Genomic DNA, 25,837 nt, shown 5'->3' on the forward strand with positions numbered 1-25,837 from the left:
ACACCTAAGTTCTTAGCTAGTATCTGTATGTGTTTAAATGAGACAAAATAACGGGTATAAGAGGAATAGTGTAACTGTAGATGCAAATAATCAAGAAAAAGACCTCTCATAAATAATACATCCTTCCTAGAGAGAGACCTCATATTAACTCACTAAAGAGTTCAGTAGGTGTTGGATCAGGCCCCAGAAGAGGTATCAACATGCCAATAGCAGTGGAGATTATACTCCTGGGGGAATTCTGTGCCAAACAATTAAAAATTCTGCACACAATATTTTAAAATTTGGCAAAGTTCTTCATATTTTATTTGTCAAAATAATACAATATAATGCCAGTTTCAATTATTTTGGTAATTTATTTAAAAATATGTCAGTAAGAATGTAACAATACAAAACAAACAAACAATAAAGATTCTGGTAATATTTTTTTTGGACAAATAGATTCCTTACTAGGCATATTAATACAGAATTTTGAGTAATTCATTTAAATTACAATACAGAACTGTATTTCCTGCACCCATCAGAAGCAGTGCAAAAGCTTGGGAGTTTCAGGAGTAACGGAGGAGCTGAGGGAGAGGAAAGGAGCCTGGAGTGAACCTGGAAGGCTGTTGGGTGTGGGTGGGAGTTTTTTTTTTTGCGGGGGAGGGGGCAGGATTGTTAGGGAGCCTCCCCCATGCAGACTCTGGCTGATCACAAGCCTCTCCCATTCAATCAGGCACATCTGCCCCTGTCCCCGCATCCCTCCATCCTAGGGTGACCAGACAGCAAGTGTGAAAAATCGGGATGGGGGTGGGGGGTAATAGGAGCCTATATAAGAAAAAGACCCCAAAATCGGGATTGTCCCTATAAAATCGGGACATCTGGTCACCCTACTCCATCCTGATGGGTCCCTGCAGCCTCCGTCTTCATGTGGCTATGCACCCCCACTCCCATTCAACCCCTGGCTCAACGCTGTGTCAAAGTTAGACTCAGGACTCATAGTTTGTCAGACCACTCTGTTTTATTAGCACAGCGCTCTGCTAATACATTCAGATAATGTGAGCCCCCATGCAAGATTCAAACAGTCTTATTTATACAGATAAAAGGGTGCGAACTAAACAAAGGGACAGAGAGAGCAAAATTGTAAAATTTGCATAGGGCACAATATGCATATCCTGCTTCCTTATTAACTCTTATCGATCTAAGGCTAATGCTTCACCAATTGCCCTTAAGTGGGGCAATTCATTAAGCAGTTAATGTCTGCTTTCCTGCCCGCTTTCCTGCCCCCCTGGCTTGCAGCATTTCTCATTTCTACTTAAAGGTACATACAGCATTCTTTAATTCATTCTATTTCTTTAATATAATTCATTTCACTTTCACAGCTGTCAGCCCCTAGCTCTGGAGCCCACTAGCGCACCTCCCCCCCCAGTCTGTCCTCCCCACTAGCCATTCTGAACCCCAGTCTGTGATCTCCCAGCAGCCCTGTGTGCACCACTCTGTCCTAACCTGGCTCCATGGGCCAGGTGCTGTGATGAACTTCTACTCCTGGCGGAATTCTGTGCCACTGCATGCGCACAGAATTTTTTTCCCCCCACAGAAAATATATTCTGCCCCAGAAATGCTGCATTCATGCTGTTGGCTGTTCTGGCGCCACAGTAGCCTCTGGTGGGCGAAAAGCAGAACTGTAGCACTTCAGGGGCAGAATGTATTTTCTGTGGGGGAAAATAAAATTCTGTAGGACACATGAATTCTGAGCACATACAGTCGCACAGAATTGCCCCAGGAGTAAGATTACCTCCATGCCATTGGCTACCCACTCTGAGTTGTTCCTTAAAGGCACAATTTAGCCCATAAGATGTCAATATGATGAGTAAAGTAGTGCCATTTTTTAACATTCCACTTCTGATCATAAGCACATTTGAAAAACTGCACATCACTTCCTTCATTATTGACATTCTGTAGCTAATTTGATGATAGAATCTTATAAAATTACGGAATAATTATCAGTTGCTTGTATTGTGATAGCACCAAAAGATCTGATCAGGACTGAAGTCCTATTGGGCTATACACTGTATGAAAGAGAGCCACTTTAAAAAAGCATATACATTGAAGTCACTTTTGAGCAGTTATGTAAAGCTTTCCTAACAAAGCCTCAACTAGGAAAAACCTATCAAGTTTTGGGCTTTGTTATCCATGCGAAACTCAGATCTGATTTGCAGAAAGCAACCTTGATCAAGTTTCAGGTGTTGGTGAGGGATTTAGGGGTTTGGTGGACCCGCGTACATTAAGCAAACTAAACTCTAAGGTTTCAGGTAAGCTTTGCACTGAGATCTTGGCTTTGTGTAATATTTGTTGTAAAACTTTACAAGGAATCTCTACAAGCCAGAACCAGTGGGTTTCACATAGCTGTGCTCTCAAGACCATAAAGGCATATCTACACAGCAGTTAAATACATGAGGCTAGGCTGGGTCAGCTGACTCAGGGCTGTGGGGCTTTAAAATTGCGATGTAGATGTTCAGGCTCTGGGACCCTCCCACCTTGCGGGGTCCCAGAGCCTGGACTCCAGCCTGAGCCTGAACATCTACATCGCAATTTTATAGCCTTGCAGCCCAAGCCCCCTGAGCTTGAGTCAGTTGATCCAAGCCAGTCGCAGGTGTTTAACGGCTGTGTAGACATTCCCTAAGAGTCTTGGCATCATGCAGATGAAAGGAAGGAAAGGCAGGCAGTTCTTCTTTTCAAGTGTAAATTTTGAAGATTAAAAAGCACAGATATTAAAAAGACAAAGTCTGCAACATTTTTCCATTATACTATGTCACACTGGGCAAAGTGAAAGTCCCAGCTGTAACACTTCATGCCACATTCTCAGTGTCTTCCTCAAAATAGGCTAGTTTGGTTCCTGTTGCTACATATCTGATGTTCTCGATTTCCCCGCCGCCATTGCTAGGCTTCTGAAAATGAATTTCAATCATGTCCTGCATGCTCTCCTCATCCTCCTCAACCTCTTGGATTCCTGACAACAGTATGGTCCTCTTGGAAATCCCAGAAAATATCTGGTAAGGAGGAAAACACACATTGTATGTTCAGTTTCAGGAATTGATAGGTTGCACAGTTAAAATGTCAATGTGAAGATATCGCTACAACCTTGCCTTTCATTTTAGGATTTCTACTATGATGTTGGTCTAGTATGAAAATCAGTGGGAGGTTTGAATTCTATAGAGTCAAACAATCCTGGATATTTGCATCTGGGCCAAAGTGGGCCAATACACACTGGAGTGCATATTACAAATATGGGAATAGAGAAATAATTTCTAACCTCATAGGTAGATGGATAAAACTTTATGCAGAGAAAAACAGCTTACCGAGAATCCACTGATATACATGAACTGTGGGGTTTTGCAGAGAGGATTTACCGTTTGTAAAACTTTTTTGGGTGCTTTTAGTTTGATTGGGAATGTTGGTATAACATACCCATTAGCCACAGCACAGGTAATGAGGGATTATATTAATGCTAGATTTAGTGGTGCTTTTATTATATAAACACCGATTCATCAATTGTGTGTAACTTAAATGAGAACAATTAAGCCATAAAATACCTGATGGAACCCTATCTCTGCCCTGACTGTAGCACAGACCCAACACTGGTTACTGCTGTGACACATGATCAAAAAATCATTTGTGTGTAATTTCTGAGTGAATTACAACCCTCATATTGTAGGTCATAAGATCATCAACAGAGGAACAGGCTATGGGGGACTCTCTGCAAGGAGTGAACACTCCCCACAATCTGTAAAGCTCACAGCTCCTGTGTCCCAGAGGAGCCTAGGGCCAGGTTGGTAGCTGTACAGCAATGTGAATTCACCAGCAAGCTCTTGTATACACCCACCTAAAATGAGGCAGAAACGGCTGCTCTGAGAATACAGCAGTTTTCCTGCCATTCCGTGACCTGAGGGGAAGATTCTGATCACAATCCACCACCACCCCCCCCCCCCCCGAGCACAGATTATTTGCTGTTTTAGGATGTAGTGTCAATAGGATTAATTTACCTGAAATTTTTCCAAGTGCTTTTCTATGCTTGGGGAAACAGAAAGCATAAAGCGCTTTTCATTTATGCAGAAAGGATGCTTTGTACATTTCACACAGTTGTTAGCAACTAGAACAAAAAATTCAAAAGTGGAAAATAAAATTAATGCTATCTAAGGTGTATTTTGTAAGCACATCAGAAACAAGAGCAATCCTTTTAGTATATAGTTAGAAACTAATACAATTTTGTAAAGTTTACTATTTCAAAATTGTAACTGACTTTTATGACAAAACAGATGTTAATTAATTGTCCACTAAAGTTTATGGACCAAATCTACAGCTGATGTAAATTAATGCAGATCCACTGATTTTAGTGGAGTTTCACACATTGACACCAGCTGAGAATCTGGGTAACTTCCAATGACATGACAAGTATATTTTCCCACTTTTCTCTTTCCTGTAAAATGAAGTCCAGTAACGTAAAGGCAGAAGAAGTTTTGAATACTGTAATGTGAGGGGGGAAATATCAAAGCTTACAAGCTGTGTATGAATTCATATTTGATCCAAAAGGAATGTGATTAAACACAGCTGTGTTTAAAGAACTATGGGCCTGAGTCTTCTCATTTACAGTGGAATAAATAAGGAATAATTCAGCTGAAGTCCGTGCAGGTCCATCAGGGTAAAAACAATACAGATGAGTGCAGAATCAGGCCCTGTAACTTTAGCTAAAACTATGTCATATAAAATACCTCCAGGTTTGAGGAATGTAATAATGGCTGTGCGAGACCTTCTGTCATATCTCACATCCTTTACTTCTCCTCCTCCTTGTTTGGATTTGTAGAAATTCAGTTCTATTTTGTCTCTGATCCACTCATCAGGTATTGGTAGATGTGGTACTTCAGAAACATTGATCTTCTCTCCAGAAATTGTTACATGGAGCTAACAAAAAATATACTTTATTTTCTTTATGTGCTACAGTATCTGTTCGATACAGTTTTTGAAAACAAAAGTACATATTCTTGAAGCATCTCAAAATTTTTTATATTGACTTGTCAATTACCTCAAATTTGACTCCTGTTTCTAGTGTAACCGGCATTGCTTTCAACTCTATCTTTTCATTATCCAGGCTCACAGTATGCTTATCTCTTCTTATCAGTTTCTGGGCAACTGCAAGGGAAATTAAGAAGATTTTCAGATAGCTTTACACTAATGAAAAGTATTCCCTAGTGCCCTTAGCCAAAAATCTCTTTTGCATCACCAAAAGTGAAATAAATGGGAGTGAGGTGCCTAAGTGCTTTTGAAAATCCCACTAGGCACCTATCAGCTTTGTTAGGTGTTTAAATACCTTTTTAAAATCTCACCACTGTATGCAATGTGCATCACTAGTAAAGTATTTTAGGATCATCAGTATGAAAGATGCTATTCCTATATACAATATTATGGCTAAATCGCTACCAATAAGAAACATTTTGATTCCAGCTAAGAGTTAATTGAGAAATAAGGCAGGCTCTTGCTTTATGTGAAATTTTATTTACTAGTTTGCAAACAAACTATTCGGTTTAATTTAAATCTGGATCAACTAAGTTCCAAACTCCAACTCCACTGCAGGCTCGGGTTGCCTGCATTTTAATGGGGTACAGCTGTGTCTGGAAGAGGCTGATGTAGGGAAAACTGCCCTATATCAATTGGCAAGGATTTACTAATATTGACTATAAGTCTGTACATTAATGTTGTGAAAGATAACATTGACTGATCCAAAGCCCACTGAAGTCTGCAGAAAGACTTGCATTGATCTCCATGGGCTATAGATCAGGCCTCATCCCTCTGTGAGGTAGGATCTATGTAACTGAGGGTCGACTGCTGGTATTCTGTGAACACCTGTCAGCTGAGTTTAATTGGACTAGAGCTGATGCTAACATAGTTGGCAAAATTCTCCTCTCACAAGGTGCAGCTGTCTAACTCTGTGCACTCATCTGAGTGCAGAATTGGGCTCTGAATGTAGAGAAAGTGGGAGTTATTAACTGATTGTCTCAATATTGTCTTCACCTTTATTTGTGATACCATGAAAATGTTTGCATTAAGGCTGAGAGCCAGATTCTGGTGCTCTTACTCACTGTAAGCAGGTTCTCCCTCCAGCCCTGGAAACCCAGGCTAGTTAGCCCTGCTGGTGATCAAATAAATTGTTGTTTAACCCCATATCCCTTGCTGTTAACATGAAATACATTAATAGTTATATTTAAAATATGGACCATACCATCCTCCTCTTCAAAAGTGAGAAGAGCTTGTCTTTGCTGCAATCTGAATGGAATTTTTGCAGCTATGTGAAAAAGGCAGCAAGTATTCAAAAATGTGTCGTCACTCTCAGCATTTTCCATCCTAATAAACTTCATTTTCTTTTTCGGTATCTCTCTTTTAATCTAATATTGTAGAACCAAGACAGGAAATGACAAAGTTTAAATAATTTATTAAGCAACTGAAAAAATGTACAGTATGCATCTTGCCTCACTCTGCAGTAATTTTTTTAAGGCTAATATATAGTAGGGCTGAATTCACTACTGATGTAACTGGACTGAAGCAGGACCAAGTAAACCTAGACCATCCCTGACAGGTGTGTGTCTATCCTGTTCTTACAAACTTCCAGTGATGGAGATTCCCCAACCTCTCTTGGATCCTATGTCCCCCTAAGGAGTTTGGTCTGTAAGCTTTTACTTTTCCTCCCCAATAAACTTTGAGCCCAAACTTGTCCTTAGGTACTAAAACTCCAGTTGAAGTAAATAGGGATTCTACCTGCAGGATCAGAGCTTTGATGTGTAGAACTTTTAACACCAAAGGAAGTACAAAACATTGTGCATAAGCCGATATCACAAAGCAGTTTATGGTTACTATTTGTGCTACATTGACTGTAGCTCTTTGATAATAGAAGGCCTGCTAAAATTGCCTTGCACGCTATTAACTTAGTAAAATAAACATGAATGTTACAGTGTTTCATGACATTTGCAGCAGTGTAGCCAAAAGAGAGTTCTGATTCTGAACTCACCCATATTATACCAATATAACTCCATTGACTTCAAATGATTTGCATGCTACAAGTGAGATCAAAATTAGGCTACATGCAATTTCGGAAAATGAAAGTGACAATCATGGGGTTTTTTTTTTTCTGGTAATGGACAAGTCCCTTTTCTTTTGACTCCCCTTTCTGACAGAGATATAAAATATGAACTCATGAACCTGTTATGCACTTTTTTCTTTCAATTTTTTCCATTAAAACATGTACTGATCTTTCTTGTATCTCCCAGTTTTATATTTCCATTTTCCCCCTCACTGTCAAGTGCATTTATTAACTTTGCCAGATAGAGAATGAGAAGGAAAGCAATAGCTGAATTTCATACTGAAGTCAATGGAGCTACACCGATTTACAAAACTGATGATCTGGCCCGTAGAGTGTAGAAATTCAGCAGTAAAATGTGTCCATTTGAAAGCTATATTGTAAATATTTCAAATAGCAATTACCCGAAAATCCTGTGAAAGCTTTGAACTCTTTGCTGCAAGGTCATCTTTGAGCTTCTGAATCTCCCTCCGCAGCTCAATATTTTGCTGCTTTACTACAGTAAGATTTCTCTGCAGATTACAAATATATATATATATATAATGCATAATATGTAGAAGAGTCAAATTTTGTATTTCAGTAAAAAGTAGTAGGCACTAGAAATTGGGAAATGAATTTCCGTTTTTAATCTTTTGCTAAAAATAACCAACCACACAACCATCAATGGCATGAACAATTATGAGATAGATTAAAGCAATGGTACAAATTACTATCCAGTAGGTAAGTTTGCTGTCCAAGGAACAGCTCCATTCAACTTAAATAAGAAAAGTAAGATTTCTGAAACATTTACATACCACCATAAACTTACACTGCACTTTACACAGTTAGGCCCTGAACTTTCATATACACAAGAGGGATTTATATATGTGAACAGCCTCGTTGAGTTCAATGAAATTAATCGTGTGCATTAAATTATTCGTGTGCAGGATGGGGTCCTAGATAATCTATATTCCCTGTCCTGAACAGTTTACAAACTGAGGGCCAGTTCTTGGCCCCCTCCCACTCCACTCCCTTTATGCCACTCAAGAGGTAAAAGAGAAGCAGAAACCAGCTGCATTTCCACAGCTCTGGATTTCCTAGGTGTAGGGGAATCCTGAGTGGGTATACAGCCAATGTAACCAGCTCCCATGCTAGCTGTCTTGTGGTGCCCTGCATAGGAACACATCAGGATTAGAAAGGGGACATGGCAGAAGTGATGAGCTCCAGTTATCCAGAACTAGTGGGTGGCTCCTTTAGCACCATTATCAGCTCATGGCATTTACATCAGTTCCCAGACTGCTCTAATATCTACCAGGGATGGTGAAAACAAAAGTTATGGGTTTGATGTAGAAATTACACGGTAAGAGTCTATGCCCCCAGTGTTGTGCAGGTCAGACTAGGTGATCATAATGGTGCCTTCTGACTTTAAAATCTATGAATCCATGATCAGAGCGCCACAGTAGCTCTCTGAGAACATCCCAAAGAGCAGAATGAGTACAGCAGAGGATTTGGGGTTTAGAGCCTGATTCTGCAAATGCTTGTGCATCTAAGTGGCTTTACCAATGAATAATCCGATTGACTTTGGCTGGGAGTACGTACATTTGTAAAGTTACTCACATATGTAAAGTGTTTTCAGGATTAGGCTCCAAATAAGATAAGACAAGACACAGAATGATGACAATGCAGAGAGGATATAGGTTATTGATAAGAGAAAGAAAGGATTGCTTGAAATAGAGGGTTTTCAGGAGGGATCTGAAAGAGGACAGAGACAGCACCTGTAGGATGAGGACAGGGTATTCCAGGTGTAGCAACAAGTTACAAGCACAAAGCTGACTAGAAAAAAGAAAAAGGGCACAGTGAAGTAAGAGGACTGGGAGGAACATAACGGGGAAGTAACAACAGAGATGTAGAATGAGGCAAAACCATGTAGAGTCATGAACACGAGGACAAGGGGCTTGAATTTTATATATTTGGCTACTTACATTCTTCTACTATGTCTGAAGTTCTCTGTAAATTAATGTACCAGCAAAACAAATTAAATCCATTATTTATTGGCTTGAACATCATCTACATGAAAATCATTATTAAAAATACCTTGGGATATTGAGATAATAGCCTCTGAGCTACAGCTCATAGGTCAAATCTAAAACTGTACTGCAAATCTCTCTCCCAGATAAGCCACAACCATCAGCCCCTGACAGTCTAGGAAGAGTTCACTGCCTATCACTCATGTTCCAAATGCCTAGATTACATACCCCAAGGACAATTACCAACTCATTCTAAAAGGAAGCAGAGGATAACTTTGCCATCCTTGGTAAGTAAACTTTTGTGTTTTTATGCAGCTATGTTAGCTGCAAACTTTCTCAGGTTGCAAGCTCTCTACAGTTATGTAGAAATGACTAACTCTCCTGAATGCTCTAAGCTTTTATGAGGAGTTTTATTAGGAAGTTTTGTTTTAAAGTGTTCTTTATGTAATTTGATAGCGCAACTGAATGACCCAACTCAACACAATGTGGACTTTAGTAAATTGTAAGACTGTGCTGTCAGTGGGAACCTTGGACCAGGTGAAGGCAAATTCTGTTAGCCATCACTTTTTACCTGTGATGTAGAAAGTCTTAGCTTTGCATGCATTCTTTCAAATAATTACTGCAAGATTTTTTTTTTTTAATCGTGTAACTTCTGTTTTTTTTTATAAAATGATGTGCTAAATATTCTGGCCCTACAAAATGTAGCTCTGATGGCGCTGTTTGGATTGAAAGGGGAAAGTACTCCAACCTACAAGGAACACTTCTACAGCTCTTCTCCAAATGTTGATAGCTATGGGTAAATTCTCTTATTACCTCCTGGTTTTCCTTTTTTATCATGCTCTCCTTACATTGCTCCTCTTCTAAATCCATTAGCTTTCTCAGCTCATCTTGTGTCTGGTCTCTCTTTCCATCAGCACTTAGTTTCAAAAGAAGGAGCTCATCTTTTTGTTTTTCAGCTTTTTCCAATCTTTCCTTGACATTGAAAACAACAAGTACTTTAGTATATTTTCATTAGAGCAAACAAAACATTGTAAAGTCGGTTTAAAAGCAATCTTTGGGCAATTTTTTTCTTTTGGACACATGCATGCTGCTGCTGGCTTCAGTGGAAACCTAAGAGCTGTACAGTTCATACGCACCTTCCATTTTTCTAGTTCTTCTTTAAGATTGTCAATCTCATCTATCTGTGCACCAGAATGGTCAGTAACTTTCAGATTCTAGAAAGACAAGAAAACGCACAGTACTATTTTTTTCACTCTATAATATCACAATATATGTCATGCTAGAGAGACTACATTCACTTGTTAAATCGTTATCTGTACAAATCATACCAGCAGTGTTCAAACTATACTAGTAAACTGAAAAGAATAACACTTTGCACTAGTTTGAAATATTTTGCCACTGTAGTTATTAGTTAATCAGTGACATGACAGCCCAGTTCTTGACTGAGAGCCTTTTGCTGCTTCTCTGCAACTCTGCCAGTCCAGGTGGGTGATGGGGAGAAAGTGCTGATTAGGCAAATCTGATAGAGACATGCTGAATTAGATATTTCCAGTATTTTCATGCAGAAGTATAACAGATGCACTATAACAATGAGTTTCTCATTTTTACTCTTTCACTTCAATAAGTCTTGACAGTTAGACAGAAATCACTGAACTACTGTTGTGGTTGGAAAGGATATAAATCTCAGAAAATGGATTTTGGTCATTAAACATGGGGACCTAATTGGAACTATTATCCAACTGCAAACTAGGGCTAATAGTTCTGACACACCGTGGAGGCATGCTGCCCCATGTTCTTCCAAAAAGAACTAAGATCAGTGTGGTCAACTGAGGTCAATGGTTTACTCACAGTGTATAAAGTTATATAGATAGCCTTGGCAGAATTTGCTTATTTTTTTTTAATAATTTCAATGGATAATATCAATGTTTATTTTTAAGCATTTTTATCAATTTAAATTTTCACAGTTGTGGGAAATTATGGGGGAGTAAGATAACTAATGCTAGCATCTATTGAGATTCAAAAAGTTAAAGCTTTATAATTGTTAAAACACAATTTGTCATAATCGCATCAAAATATACAAAGCAAATGTCCTTCAATCAACAAATCATACTTGTTTTTACTATTCATTTCGCTAGTCCATTTGTAACAAGCCTAATATAAAAGTTTAAATCATTACTTGGGCAGCATTTTCCTTACTTTGCCTATTTGTAAATTTCAGTTATTATTGATGGAAATTTTTGTGTGTGAACAGTGAAATTGACATTTACCAACAAAATTCTAATCCCTCCAAGCCTAGTTATAGGTGTAGAAGTCTTTGCAGGAGCAGGACCTTAGATGATTAGATTGCCAAGAATAACATAGGGAGAGAAAAATAGGATCAAAAAGTATTTCAGAATTTAAAAATTAGAATGCAGAAGTTCACATACAGAGAAAACTTGTAGCTGGGCTGAGCACCAGAAATGAAGGGAAAAACCCTTCTTGCTCCATTTTATTTCTGGTTGCAATATTCTGAAAGAGAAAAATTCCAGAAAGACCTGCAGAAAAATCCCTCTTGTTTCACTTAAGATTACGTAAAACTGGAATGTGAATCATAAAATTTAGGCATAGAAAAGACCTATTAGGTAATCGAGTCAGTTTCCATGCCAAGCTGGATATTCCACAAAATATTTTCTACAAAATATTTTCCAGTGCTTTGTCCCGTCTAGTTTTTTTTTTTTTAAGTGTGATAGGAAAAGAGAGAGAGAAAGGAGATACAGGCTATAATTGGAAACTGTTCAGAAAAAAAAATGCCTATTTATTACTGAAAAATATCTTACAGCACCAGCTAAACATCTCCATTTAGAGATCTCTTTTTCAAATAGATTCTTACAGCATGGCACAACAGAAAATACTTACAATAGAGTCATCTTTTAAGGAACATGGTTGACTTGTTAAATCCATTGAACCCTGAGGAAATAGAAACAATACACCACTTTCACAATATGTAGAATATACAGGATAGTATAATAACCTGAGAGCAAGACATGCCAAGATTTCTACAGTGCACAACTTAAGGCTTTGATACGGCAAACACTTAAGCATGTGTTTAACTTTATGCATACTGCATAAAGTTAAGCATGTGCATAAATCTTTGCAGGTCTGGGATTTATGGAAATAATCTGCACATCTCATGCTTACACTGAAGTTTGATTTAGTCTTGAGGAAATTAACATTAATGCAATAAAACTGCAAACTAACTTAACTGAGGCTCATATTGGAAATCTGATCCATGAATAGAATTCTTATTAAGTGTGAATTGGAAATTTTTGAACAAAAATGGATAACGGCCTTTCCTTTTGAATGTATTATTTGTATTGCAATTGCAGCTAGATGCCCCAATTAGGATCAGGATTCCACATAATACTTGTGATTGTATTGAATGCAGGCACCGATGCTGATGTCATATCCCATTATAGTACATCAAAGAATCAATGTTAGAGAAAATAATTTGTTATCATGGCAGGACTTGTTTTCACAATAACGTTAACTAATCACAACAATATTGTGAGGGAAGTAAAGCACTTAACTATGTTAGAGATGAGGAAACTGAGACAATGAATAAAACCATCTCTTGGTTATTTCCCTATATAACACAAAGTATGATGATTTTAAAAATAATTATTTTACCAGAATAGCAGCATCCTAGATAAATATACAGCTAATTAGATTTTTTTTCAGTATAAAGATTATTATTTCATAAAATACAAAGATAAAAATAACATACTTCATTATTAGTTATAAGGCCAGTGTTCTATTATATTTAATATTACAATAATACGAGGATGTTCATATTGAAACACACTGGAAAAAGTTTATCCTGGAGGTAGTGAAGTTCCATATAAGAGGAAGGATCCACTTGTGCACATGTGATGTCAGGACAGGGCAGGGCGGGGGCTACAAACGTTTTCAGAGTTGTCCCCTTAGCTTTCAAATATTGTATGCACTTGCTTAATTACATGCAAGTAGTGCATTAGCAGGATCAGGGTGGTGTTAATTTTTATATGTTTATCTTGTTGTGTCAGGACCACACCTTCCCTTCTGCAGTATTGCCAACCCCAAGTGTTCCAAATAACATTTTAAACGTGCCTCATGATTATCAGATTTTTTCCCAAAAAAGGGTTAGTTTTATGTGATTTCTGGTTTCCAAGCTTTCAAGCATACCTGGGTGACATTTTTAAGCTTTTCTCTGCGACCAGGAGGGCTAGATAGTTGCACAGCTTTTTCTGGGTTTTATTTTAATGAAAGCTGCAATTCTCACACATTCACTTATCTCTAGGAGGTGGGTCACACAGTAAAACTTCTGTAAGCCTTGCGATAAAATCACAAGTTAGCACCACTGCTTCTGCTTGGAAAGCACCTAGAACACTTCGAGTGCCATTCAAAAGAAATAACAGTAATAATATTATCCACATAAAAATCTGCTATATGTAACATACCAAATAATCATAGGACTGGAAGGGACCTCGAGAGGTCATCTAGTCCATTCCCCTACAGTCATGGCAAGACTAAGAATTATCTAGACCAGTGGTAAGCAACCCGTGGCCTGTCAGGGTAATCTGCTGGTGGGCCGTGAGACAGTGTTTACATTGACCGCCCGCAGGCGTGGCCACGGTTCACCATTCCCGGCCAATGGGAGCTGTGGAAAGCGGCGGCCAGCATGTCCCTGCGGCTCGCGCCGTTTCCGGCAGCAGCCATTGGCCAGGAACAGTGAACCATGGCCACTGGGAACTGCGGGCAGCTGTGTCTGCAGACGGTCAATGTAAATAAACTGTCTTGCGGCCTGCCATGGGATTACCCTGACTGGCCACGTGCAGTCCACAGGCTGCCCACCATTGATCTAGACCATCCCTGACAGGTGTTTGTCTAACCCACTCTTAAAAATCTCCAAGGATGGAGATTCCACTGCTGTAGTCTGGAGCCCAATAGCTCTGCCTTACTCTTGGGTATTTCCAAATCCCTGACAAGGTCATTCAGTTCACCGTGTGTTATGAGGTGTGGTTCAGAGGAGGAGGATGGGAGAAAATGTGGGTCCTGTGACATTGATGGTTCAGGACCAGAAGTTTCATCCTCTTCCTCTTCCTAGTCTGACTCAAGTGAGAATGATTCTGGTGCATCAGGAACCGGCAGTCCTTCTCCGTGGGGTACTGGGCGTATAGCTGATGGAATGTTTGGATAATGCACAGTCCACTTTTTCTTCTTTGACACACCTTTCCCAACTGGAGGCACCATGCAGAAGTAACAATTGCTGGCATGATCTGTTGGCTCTCCCCAATTCATTGGCACTGCAAAAGGCATAGATTTCCTTTTCCTGTTCAACCACTGGCGAAGATTTGTTGCACAAGTGTTGCAGCATATGTGTGGGGCCCACCTCTTGTCCTGATCTCCAATTTTGCAGCCAAAATAAAGGTGATAGGCTTTCTTAACCATAGTGGTTATACTGTGCTTTTGTGATGCAAAAGTCACTTCACCACAAACATAGCAGAAGTTATCTGCACTGTTCACACAAGTACGAGGCATCTCTGCTCACTTTGGCCAAACAGAAATGTGTCCCTTTGCAAAATCAAACACTGACAAATAACAGCACGACACTGTATGATTTCTAGAGCTGATATAGGGCAATTTGTTCAGCAGAGTGATGTAAGCTTCGTTATGATTGCATCATCCATGACTTCTAGGAATAACATGATGCAATTCATATCATGTATGACGCAATACCAGCTTCAGATTGCATCATTCATTGTTTTGCCTAAAAAGCAAGTACTGTCCAAACCCAGTCATAGATTTATTCATAGATCCAGTCAAAGATGTATTTTAGTCATTTCTGGTTTAAATTGAGATCCCTTCCCTTTATAACTCACTTATCCTCCGCCATTCCCAAGTCAAGGGTCATATATACTGACCCAATAGCATGTCTTGAAAACTAGAGCCAATCAACAATTTTAAGCATCATTTTCATTCTTAGTGACCCAAAATTAGTAAAGTTTGACTACATTTATTTCAGAAGCATTTTGGCTGTAGAGCAGTGTTATCTAGACCATTCCTGACACGTGTTTGTCTAACCTGCTCTTAAAAATCTCCAATGATGGAGATTCCACAACCTCCCTAGGCAATTTATTCCAGCGCTTAACTTTTCCTAATGTCCAACCTAAACCTCCCTGGCTGCAATTTAAGCCCATTGCTTCTTGTCCTATCCTCAGTGGTTAAGAAGAACAATTTTTCTCCCTCCTCCTTGTAACAACCTTTTATGTACTTGAACATTTATCATGTCCCCTCTCAGTCTTCTCTTTTCCAGACTAAACAAACCCAGTTTTTTCAATCTTCCCTCATAGGTCATGTTTTCTAGACCTTTAATCATTTTTGCTGCTCTTCTCTGGACTTTCTCCAATTTCTCCACATCTTTCCTGAAATGTGGCGCCCAAACCTGGCACAATACTCCAGTTGAGGCCTAATCAGCACAGAGTAGAGCGGAAGAATTACTTCTTGTGTCTTGCTTACAAGGCTCCTGCTAATCGCTTTTTTTGCAACAGTTTTACACTGTTAACTCATATTTAGTTTGTGGTCCACTCTGACCCCCCAGATCCCTTTCCACAGTACTCCTTCCTAGGCATTTCCCATTTTGCATGTGTGCAACTGATTGTTCCTTCCTAAGTGGAGTACTTTGCATTTGTCCTTATTAAATTTCATGCTATTTACTTCAGACCATTTCTCCAGTTTGTCCAGATCATTTTGAATTTTAATCCTATCCTCCAAAGCACTTGCAACCCCTCCCTGCTTGGTATCATCCACAAACTTAAGCTTACTCTGTATGCCATTATCTAAATCATTGATGAAGATATTGAACAGAACTGGTCCCAGAACTGATCCCTGCTGGACCCCACTCATTATGCCCTTCCAGCATGACTGTGAACCACTGATAACTACTCTCTCTGAACAGTTTTCCAACCAGTTTTGCACTCACCTTATAGCAGCTCCATCTAGGTTGTATTTCCCTAGTTTGTTTATGAGACAGTCATGCGAGACAGTATCAAAAGCTTTACTAAAATCAAGATATACCACATCTACCGCTGCCCTCCTATCCACAAGGCTTGTTACCCTGTCAAAGAAAGCTATCAGGTTGGTTTGACATGATTTGTTCTTGACAAATCCATGCTGACTGTTACTTATCACCTTATTATCTTCTAGATGTTTGCAAATTGGTTGCTTAATAATTTGCTCATTATCTTTCTGGGTACAAAAGTCAAGCTGACTGGTCTGTAATTCCCCGGGTTGTCTTTATTTCCCTTTTTATAGATTTGGCACTATATTTGTCCTTTTCCAGTCTTCTGGAATCTCTCCCATCTTCCATGACTTTTCAAAGATGGCTAATGGCTCAAATATCTCCTCAGTCAGCTCCTTGAGTATTCTAGGATGTATTTCATCAGGCCCTGGTGACTTGAAGACATCTAATTTGTCCAAGTAATTTTTAACTTGTTCTTTCCCTTTTTTAGCCTCTGATCCTACCTCATTTTCATTGGCATTCATTATGTTAGACGTCCAATCACCACCAACCTTCTTGGTGAAAAACGAAACAAAGAAATCATTAAGCACCTCTGCCATTTCCACATTTTCTGTTACTGTTTTTTCCCCCTCATTGAGTAATAAACCTATCCTGTCATTGGTCTTCCTCTTGCTTCTAATGTATTTGTAGAATGTTTTCTTGTTACCCTTTACGTCTCTAGGTAGTTTAATCTCGTTTTGTGTCTTGGCCTTTCTAATTTTGTCTCTACATACTTGTGTTATTTGTTTATATTCATCCTTTGCACTTTACAAGCCACCAAAATCTCTTTATACCTACTCTTTAAAACCTTGGTGACTGTGATTATTTACCATCATGTGTGTTCCGTGTTCGGTCAATAACCAAGAGGTGTTTTTCAGAGCGACAGCATCACACCCAGTCCCTGGTGTGCATGCGCCTTTACAACCCGCCCTTACGAAGCCAGCTTGGAATTTGCGCTTGCATCCTTCCCTGGCCTTAGCCGCTGCCTGGCCCATGAAGACCCAGCTCTTTAAGGGAACCCAAACCAGACAGGGTACGCGCTGCAGCCCCCTGCCCGCTCTGCCAGCACCGGCAGAGTCCCGGCTCCCGGCTGCCATCACACTGCGCGCTGACTTTCAGTTTCGCTTTCGGAGCGGAGGCCGGGGGCTAGGGAGGGGGCGGCTGCGGCGCGGAGCAGCGTGCCCGCCCAGCCGGCCCAGGCTGCACTTACAGGGGTGGGGGGCGGCGAGACAGGCGCTGCTGTGCGTGGATCGGGTCCCCCGGCGCGCTCCAGCCCCCGGGCCCGTGGAGTAGCAGGCGAGCAGACAGCAGCACTAGCGGCCGCAGCTGGTCTCCACTTCCCGGCAATGACGTGGCAGGGAGGTGTTTGCAGGGGCAGCCTGCCCGCAATGACGCCTCTCCTCCGCCCAGCCCCAGCGCGCTAGCGCAGGGGGATTGCAGGGGCTGGGCTCTCAGCCGTCAGCGTCCCCACCCCTCGGGCAGCGGCTTCCCTCCCCCGGCGCGCTGGAAAATTACTCTCTGCCCAGCCCCGGGGAGCCTTGTGCCGCGCTCCGGAAACAGACTCCAGTGGGAACCAGCCGCTGTGGTCGGGGTGGCCCTGTTTTACCCAGCCAGTGCACAGGCGTCCTGCGGGCAGACGCCGCACCCTATGGGGTCGGCTCCCTTTTCCAGCCATGCTGGCTCTCATCCAGCGCTGGCACTGTAAGGCACCCTGCTCCCATGTTATGGGCATCAGAGCTCCTGCCAGCCCAGCTCTGTATGTTATCCACCTGGATCCAGCACTCCAGAATACTTCCCGGTGCTGCTGCCCCTCAGGTGGTCCCTTCTAGCACCTCTCCCCCATCTGGATTCCTGCTCCGTTTCCACACTAGCATATTGCAGGACGTAAGGAAGGACTACCGTACACTAGAAGCAGTGGTGGATTAGCCACCGTGCCAACGTGACCCATGCCCAGGGCACCCGGCCAATTGGGGGGGTGGAAAAATTGGCACGCCTGCGCCCCAACCTGCTCTGCCCACCCGGCGCTTCTGACAGGGAGTGGGGTCGGGGTGCAGGGGCTTGCTCAGCCTGCCTGGTGCTTCTGCCAGGGAGCGGGACAAGACCCCGTGCCCTGACCCCACTCCCTGGCAGGAGCACCAGGCAGGCGGAGCGGAGCAAGCTCCAGCGCCCCAACCCCACTCCCTGGCAGAAGCGCCAGGTGGGCAGAGTGGGTTGGGGTGCAGGGGTGCCCCCAATTAGCCAGGGCCCCCGGCACGGGCCATGTTGGCCCAGTGGCTAATCCGCCCCTGCTTCTAGATGCTCTGTGCCAACATGAGAGAGTTTTCCTGTTGGCATAATAAAACCACCTCTGCCAGAGGTGATAGCATCAGTGGGAGAAGCTCTGCTGAGGTAGCATTGTCCACACTGGCACTTAGGTCAGTGTAACTTACGTTGCTTGGGGGAGGGGGATACTTATTCACACCCCTGAATGACATAAATTATGCTGACATAATCTGTAGTACACCTCTACCCCGATATAATGCTGTCCTCGGGAGCCAAAAAATCTTACTGCGTTATAGGTGAAACTGCGTTATATCGAATTTGCTTTGATCCACTGGATTGCGCAGCCCCGCCCACTCCTCCTCCCCCCGGAACACTGCTTTACCGCGTTATATCCAAATTTGTGTTCTATCGAGTCACATTATATCGGGATAGAGGTGTATACACAAGCCCTAAGATTGGGAGTAGACTGGGAATGGAGCAATCCAATAGAAGGTCCATGGCTATGCAGAGCTAATTGCCACACAGCAAAGAGGTATGCAGTGTAGTTGTAGCCGTGTTGGTCCCAGGATATTAGAGAGTTAAGGTGGGTGATATAATATCTTTTATTGGACCAGCTTCTGTTGGTGAGAGAAACAAGTTTTTGATCCACAGACATAGGCACTAACTCCATGGGTGCTCCAGGACTCAGCACCCACCAGCTACCCAGCAATCAGCTGCTCGGCGGGCCCCACCAAAAAGCTGTTTGGTGGCACCAGTGGGCAGAAGGCACTGGGGGGAGGGTTGGGAAGAGGCAGGAGGAGGGTGGGGCCTCAGGGCAGAATAGGGGTGGAGCACCCCCCAGAAAGAAGAAAATTGGCATCTATGCACACAGAGCTCTTCCTCACAGCTGGGAAAGGTACTCCCAGCATCACAGCAAAATGCAAGGTAAAAGAGATTTTTTTAGCATAAGTAATTAGCATATATTGTAAAGGAGCATTCATGGGAGAGTGACCTGCTAGGGTTGCAGCAAGTATTCTAGGCCATGGCACGTGGCTGTGAGAGAGGCTGTATGCCCCCCACCCTACCCCATAGAGTGGGAGTAGATTCTTTCCCCCAAGTCCCGTGTAATTCCCTGCACAAAGAATGTTTACCTGAGCTCTGTGCATAGTGAGTGGATTTAACCCGTAGTGCATAGTCAATCCACTCTTTTGAAAATATAACTTGTAAATTGTAAATGGAGCTGGTATGTGTGACTCTGGAAAGAACCTTACGTAGATAAAGGGAAGAGTGAGGAGGTGATAACATGTAGCTTAGATACAGGGCCAGTACCAGGGTTTTGACCGCCCCAAGCAGCCAAAAAAAAAAAAAAAAAAAAAAGCCACGATCACGATCTGCGGCAGCAATTCGGCGGGAGGTCCTTTGCTCCCAGCGGGAGTGAGGGACCGTCCGCCGAATTGCCGCCGAATACCTGGACGTGCCGCCCCCTCTCCGGAGCGGCCGCCCCAAGCACCTGCTTGCCAGGCTGGTGCCTGGAGCCGGCCCTGCTTAGATACAAAGACTTATGAAAATCTGAAAATTTCCCTGACAAGCCTGGATTGATGGTGAATTGGTTCTTCAGCATGATGAACCCTCTTGATATATCTAAAAATTAGAGGTAGAAAAGACATATTTGATATTTCAGATGAATGTTGTCCCTTCCTGTTGCTGGACAGCCCCAGGATTAGGGGTGGGGGGCTCAAAGGTGCTTATAAGTGCTTAAAAGGACCTCTGCACTCAGCTCCCACCCCCCGCCACTGAGCTGTGCCCAGTACAGCTTCACCACAGCTCAGGATCTGGATCACTGTTGTAACACTGCACCCCATATTTTCACAGGGATATTATTATGATAGGATTATGGCATAATTATGATGCATTTTGTACAAGATAAGTCATGAGGTGTCATTGAAAAAGTTATGATTTGCTGAATATGATTCTTATCTGTATGCATGTATCATTTTTGTATCTGAAGTTATGAATATTGCTTAGGGATCTGTATCTCAAATGGGCTTACTCTGGAAAACACCCACAACCAGCCTTTCAGGTACAACAATGAAGAAACCAGATGTGGCTGATGGCCCATCAGCAAAGACAATGAACTGTGGAATAGTTTAACCTTCCTATGGGCATTTTGGCCAGTCTGTAAGCAATGGCTGCTATAACACTGCAAGGACATGACCAGGCCACATGATTCTGGATTCCATCTTGGGATGTCTGTATTTTTCCATAAACCAGTCTGGGAACCAAGTTTTGAAACAAAGGGTTCCTGCCGTATGCTAAAGCTATATAAGGCAGGAGTGACATCATCTGTTGTTCTTCACTCCCCACACAAGGAGACTCCTGGGGGAAATGCTGGACCCAGGCTAAAGGGATTTCTAGCCTGTGTATAAAAGACCTGGGGATTCTAAGCTGTAAAGCAAGTGCACCTTGCCCCTTAAAAATCTGTAGCCTGCCTGTACCATCAATTAGGGTGAAAATCAGATTGGATATGAATTAGCAATCTAGTATATTAAGTTTATCTTGCGTTTTTGTTTATTTACTAGGTAATCTGCTTTGATCTGTTTGCTATCACTTATAATCACTTAAAATATATCTTTTGTTGTTAATAAACTTGTTTTTGCTTTATCGGAATCAGTGATTTTGGTGTGATGTGTGTGAGTATCTTAGCTCAGAGGGGCTGTTGTATATTCCTCTCCACGTTGGAGGGGAGGTGAACTGGATAATAAATTCATACAGGTTGGGGTTTGGACCAGGGCAGGACAGTACCGCTCTGGGGTCCTAGGCTGGAAAGCTGGGAGTGATTTTGGCTGTAGCCTCCCTATTGCTGGTTCACATACAGTGGCTGGTCAGAGAGCCTGCATGTAACTGCAGCTGGGTGTATCTCTATCTGTGTGGATGCTGATGGAAGTGTAAGACCGGAAGCATGTCTGTAGCTTGTCACAGCAGCACAGCATGAAAGGGAACCCAGGCTGGTGAGTCAGAGGGCTCAGTGGTACCCCAGTTCCAGGTGGCACCCCGGGGGGAACCCGTCACAACAGTAATTAAAGATCCCAGGGCAGTTTTGGAGAAGTAAAGTTTTCTGATATTCATCTTCAATATATCCTTTTTCACTTTAATTCTTGTCAGACCAGAGAAATATATCTGAGTGGGAGAATCTAACTGTACTTAGGTACCAGATACCTCTCTCCTATAATACAAAGCATGATTGGAAGGATCCATTTTCCACCCCAAAATGGTTATGACTTAAACAGTCAATACTGATTTGCATTATTTACAGGAAAGCTTCTGTCAAGGCTCCTTCCCCACTCTGAACTTTAGGGTACAGATGTGGGGGCCTGCATGAAAACTTCTAAGCTTAACTACCAGCTTAGATCTGGTTTTGCTGCCACCACTCCCAAGTGCTAATTCCCTTCCCTGGATAGCCTTGAGAGACTTCTTCACCAATTTCCTGCTGAACACCGATCCAAACGCTTGGATCTTAACACAAGGAGAGTTTAACCATCCCCCCTCCTTTCCCTCACCAGTTCCTGGTGAGTCCAGATCCAACCCCTTGGATCTTAAAACAAGGAAAAATCAATCAGGTTCTTAAAAAGAAGGATTTTAATTAAAGAAAGAAAGGTAAAAATCATCTCTGTAAAATCAGGATGGAAAATAACTTTACAGGGTAATCAAACTTAAAGAGCCCAGAGGAACCCCCTCTAGCCTTAGGTTCAAAGTACAGCAAACAGAGTTAAACACTCTAGTAAAAGAAACATTTACAAGTTGAGAAAACAAAGATAAAACTAACACGCCTTGCCTGGCTGTTACTTACAAGTTTGAAATATGAGAGAGACTTGTTCAGAAAGATTTGGGGAGCATGGATTGATGTCTGGTCCCTCTTAGTCCCAAGAGCGAACAACCCCCAAAACAAAGAGCACAAACAAAAGCCTTCCCCCCACCAAGATTTGAAAGTATCTTGTCCCCTTATTGGTCCTTTGGGTCAGGTGTCAGCCAGGTTACCTGAGCTTCTTAATCCTTTACAGGTAAAAGGATTTTGGTGTCTCTGGCCAGGAGGGATTATAGTATTGTACACAGGAGGGCTGTTACCCTTCCCTTTTAGTTATGACAGCTTCTGAAATATGTCCTAACAGTTTTGGAATGTTTCAGTTCCACTCTGACTAAGGTCCCGGAACATTACTGTGTGGAACTACTGTGAGTTAGTCCAGCAGCCCCAGCACAACTACTAGAAAGAAAACAATGAAGTAAATAGAATTTAAGAGATGCAATATTTCGTCTGAGCCAAATCCTGGTTCTTTGGCTACAAATCAGACCACTCCCTGAGCCACACAAAGAAACATTGTTTCCACAGAAAGTTTCCGTAGTTTCTTAGTATTAGTTATTTAGTTTCTAGATGGAAGAACAAATTTTAGCAGTAACACCAAAACACACACTGGGGGCTGCACTAGCAAATTGCAGTGAGCTCAAGAGCTACATCTAATGTGCATATAAATATCCATACTTTTTTTTAAAATGAGCTCCAACCCAGAGGTTGCTTTTGCTTTTGTCTTTCTTGCCAAATGGAGAGAATTTGCTTGTTGTTTGAATTCACAAGTTAAAAAACCTACCGCTGAACTGTGTTGTCCCCAGCCTGCAGTTACGGGGATACAGCAGTCACTGTACGTAATTTAGAACTCTGAAGTGCATGCATTGCCTTTTGAATCCTGAATTATAGGATTCTAAAGCTATAATTATAAAAATATTTGCTTTTGGTCTCCTGCTCCTGCCAAATATTATAGTCAGCAGGATTTCCTTGTGCCTCTGCTGACTGCACCCATTGTCCAGGAAGTACTTCTTAGGATAGTGTCTCAACCAAGTGCTCCATGATAGGTTCAGTTTTCTCCCAATTGCCTCTCACAAGAAGTCAGGAAGTTGTTTCCCTTCAGAAATATAACACAGTCCTTTTTGCCCCCCAAAACATGTAAGACTCATTTGGTTTCATTAAAAGCAAAGTGTAGCAAGAAAAGAGAAAATTAGATTTTAAAAATGACACGCATATCTTAGCTAGTCTTAAACTCCACAACTGTAGACTCCAACGTCCATAGTCTACACAGGTATCCTTTTGGGCCAGTTACAACATAAAAGTGAGAACTTGCATTTCTAGAGAGCACAGCTTTTCTCTCCAGTTTTTCTTTTTCTTCTTGACCCTTTTGACAGACCACAAGTCACAGAACCTAGACTCTGGTCTCTAAGCATGTATCACAGGTTGTTCTTTCTCTCTAGTTTCTCTCTTTTCCCCTGACCCATTCAAGAAGAAGCCTGTCTACACTGCAATCAGTCATTGGCGCCTAACCCAGGCCAGCTGCCTGGGACTTGTGGGGCTACAGCATGCAGGGCTGTTTAATTGCGGTGTAGATGTTCAGGCTCAGGCTGCAAGGATCCTGCTACCTTGCAGAGTTCTAGAGCAGGGGTGGGCAAACTATTTGGCCCAAGGGCCACATCAGGGTGCGAAACTGTATGGAGGGATGGGTAGGGAAGGCTGTGCACCACAAACAGCCTGGCCCCCATCCCCTATCCGACCTCTCCCACTTTCCACCCCCTGACTGCCCCCCTCAGAACACTCCACCCATCCAACAGCCCCCCACTCCTTGTCCCCTGACCGCCCCCTCCCAGGACCCCTGCCCCTAACTGCCCCTGGGACCCCACCCCTATCCAATCCCCGCTGTTCCCCATCCCCTGCCTTCCCTGAACCTCTGCCCCATCCAACCACCCCCGCCCCCCGCTCCCTGTCTCCTGACTGCCCCCAGGACTTTCTGCCCCATATCCAAGCCCCTGGCCCCCTTACCACGCCACTCAGAGCAGCATGTCTGGACCCGTGCCTCCCGGGTTATTCTCAGCCCAAGATTATTTATTTAAGTTTAAAAAAAAATTGAATCTGTTTCTATAAACATTTCCAGTAATTCTTTTTCCCAGTGGGTTGGCAACAACTGTCTTGCATCAGTCTGTGGGATTATGTTCAGCATGGAGTAATATTCAGTAAGTGAGATTTATGTGAAATTTACCTTCCAAGGAAGGATGATTCATTCAACACTGTTCACTTTACTAGATTTCTCTGTCTCTGTACTGATCTGATGAGCTGCCAAGTGCTCAGAACCCTATTTACTTCACTGGGAGTTCAGGCTAGAAGCATATGTGTACAGTCCCTTAAAATCTGCAGCAGGAAGCCAGGCTGGAGTGATCTCACAGTTCAGGGTAACTTTGTCTGTATTCCCTCCTTGTGGTCCACCAAGGGCACCCAATGTAGGCTCCTCAGCCATTGCCTGTCTTGGGTCGATACTAGCATCTCTCTCTCTCCCTCCTGACTGGGTTTTTGCAGGCTACACAGTTCCATGCATACACTGTGATATTCCCAGCAAGCCAGTCTGCCTAAACAGGCCAGTGTCTGCACTTTGCTTTCTCTCCAGAGGCTAGGAACAGCGTAATTGCCCGCAATTATAAGTTATAAGCAAGCACATTTCTTCTTAAGGTGAAAGAATGACAGAGAAAACATATTTGAACAATAAAATAACTGACCCGCATGCTAAAAAGCTCACCAGAGCTCACCCCATCTCCAGCCTCAGGATCTGGTAGGTGTCAGTCCTTCAAAATCCTTCAAACCACTTGGTTTTCCTTGTGGTCACCAGTTCATAACTGTCTCAGAACCAGAACAAAGGCTGGGCAGAGCAGCCATTTCTTTATACAGCTCAAGCCTTTGATCTTGGCCTTTGGTAACAGGTAATCACCAGACAAAGACCCTCTCCTCAGAGCATGGCTTCAAAAGGCTGGGTTTTTGTATAACCAGAGTTGGGTAATTTTTAACTACTCTGCAGGGAATCCCCAGGAAATCCACTTCACACTTATTGTCCCTTCTTGTCCAGCACATTTTTAATATTCACATTAGTCCTTTGTACTCCCAGGCCTTACATCACATCTCTCCCTCCCTTTGTCCCTGCCCCGAGACTTGAGGTTACATGCAATCCCAGCCCACAATAATACATAATTTTTCATTTAATACAATGGACCCAAAAGATACTTAAACTTAATTCAGTAAGGTCTCCCAAGGCAGGAAATTGCCTTATCTGTCAGAAGGGGAACTGGGAAAAGTGCTAAGAGAAGCTCTATAGTGAAGCAGGGAGAGGCAGAATTATATGACCCGATCTTTGACTGAATTTGAATCCTTCCTGTGCCATCAGACATTGCTTAGGGCATGTACAAAGCTCTGACATCCCTGTCTATTCTGAGCCACTCTTTGCATGACCTCTATGTTAAGGAAATTTTCCCTTTCTGAGCCCTGGTCTACACTACAGAGTTAGATTTAATTTAATTTAATTAATGGAGATCTCCCATCTCCTAGAACTGGAA

General features: G+C 42.3%; 1 protein-coding gene across 4 annotated transcripts; it reads right to left on the minus strand.

Moving 5' to 3' along the window:
* Positions 1–333: 333 nt before the first annotated feature.
* On the minus strand, positions 334–25,030 carry NMI (N-myc and STAT interactor). Of its 4 annotated transcripts, none has more exons than XM_042860855.2 (10): positions 25,010–25,030; positions 12,004–12,054; positions 10,245–10,322; positions 9,922–10,080; positions 7,507–7,614; positions 6,251–6,413; positions 5,057–5,163; positions 4,746–4,935; positions 4,020–4,126; positions 334–3,026 (listed from the first exon to the last, which is right to left on the minus strand). In XM_042860855.2, the coding sequence occupies exons 1-10, from the start codon at positions 25,013–25,015 to the stop codon at positions 2,826–2,828; spliced, it is 1,170 nt and encodes a 389-aa protein (XP_042716789.2). In that variant the 5' UTR covers positions 25,016–25,030; the 3' UTR covers positions 334–2,825. The 4 variants fall into 4 exon arrangements, with proteins under 4 accessions (XP_042716789.2, XP_005296510.3, XP_042716788.2 ...); XM_005296453.5 differs by lacking the exon at positions 25,010–25,030 and adding an exon at positions 17,394–17,525; XM_042860854.2 differs by lacking the exon at positions 25,010–25,030 and adding an exon at positions 17,014–17,320.
* Positions 25,031–25,837: the final 807 nt, after the last annotated feature.

The sequence above is a fragment of the Chrysemys picta genome, chromosome 11 (assembly GCF_011386835.1).
Source record: "Chrysemys picta bellii isolate R12L10 chromosome 11, ASM1138683v2, whole genome shotgun sequence".
NCBI classification, from domain to species: domain Eukaryota; kingdom Metazoa; phylum Chordata; order Testudines; family Emydidae; genus Chrysemys; species Chrysemys picta.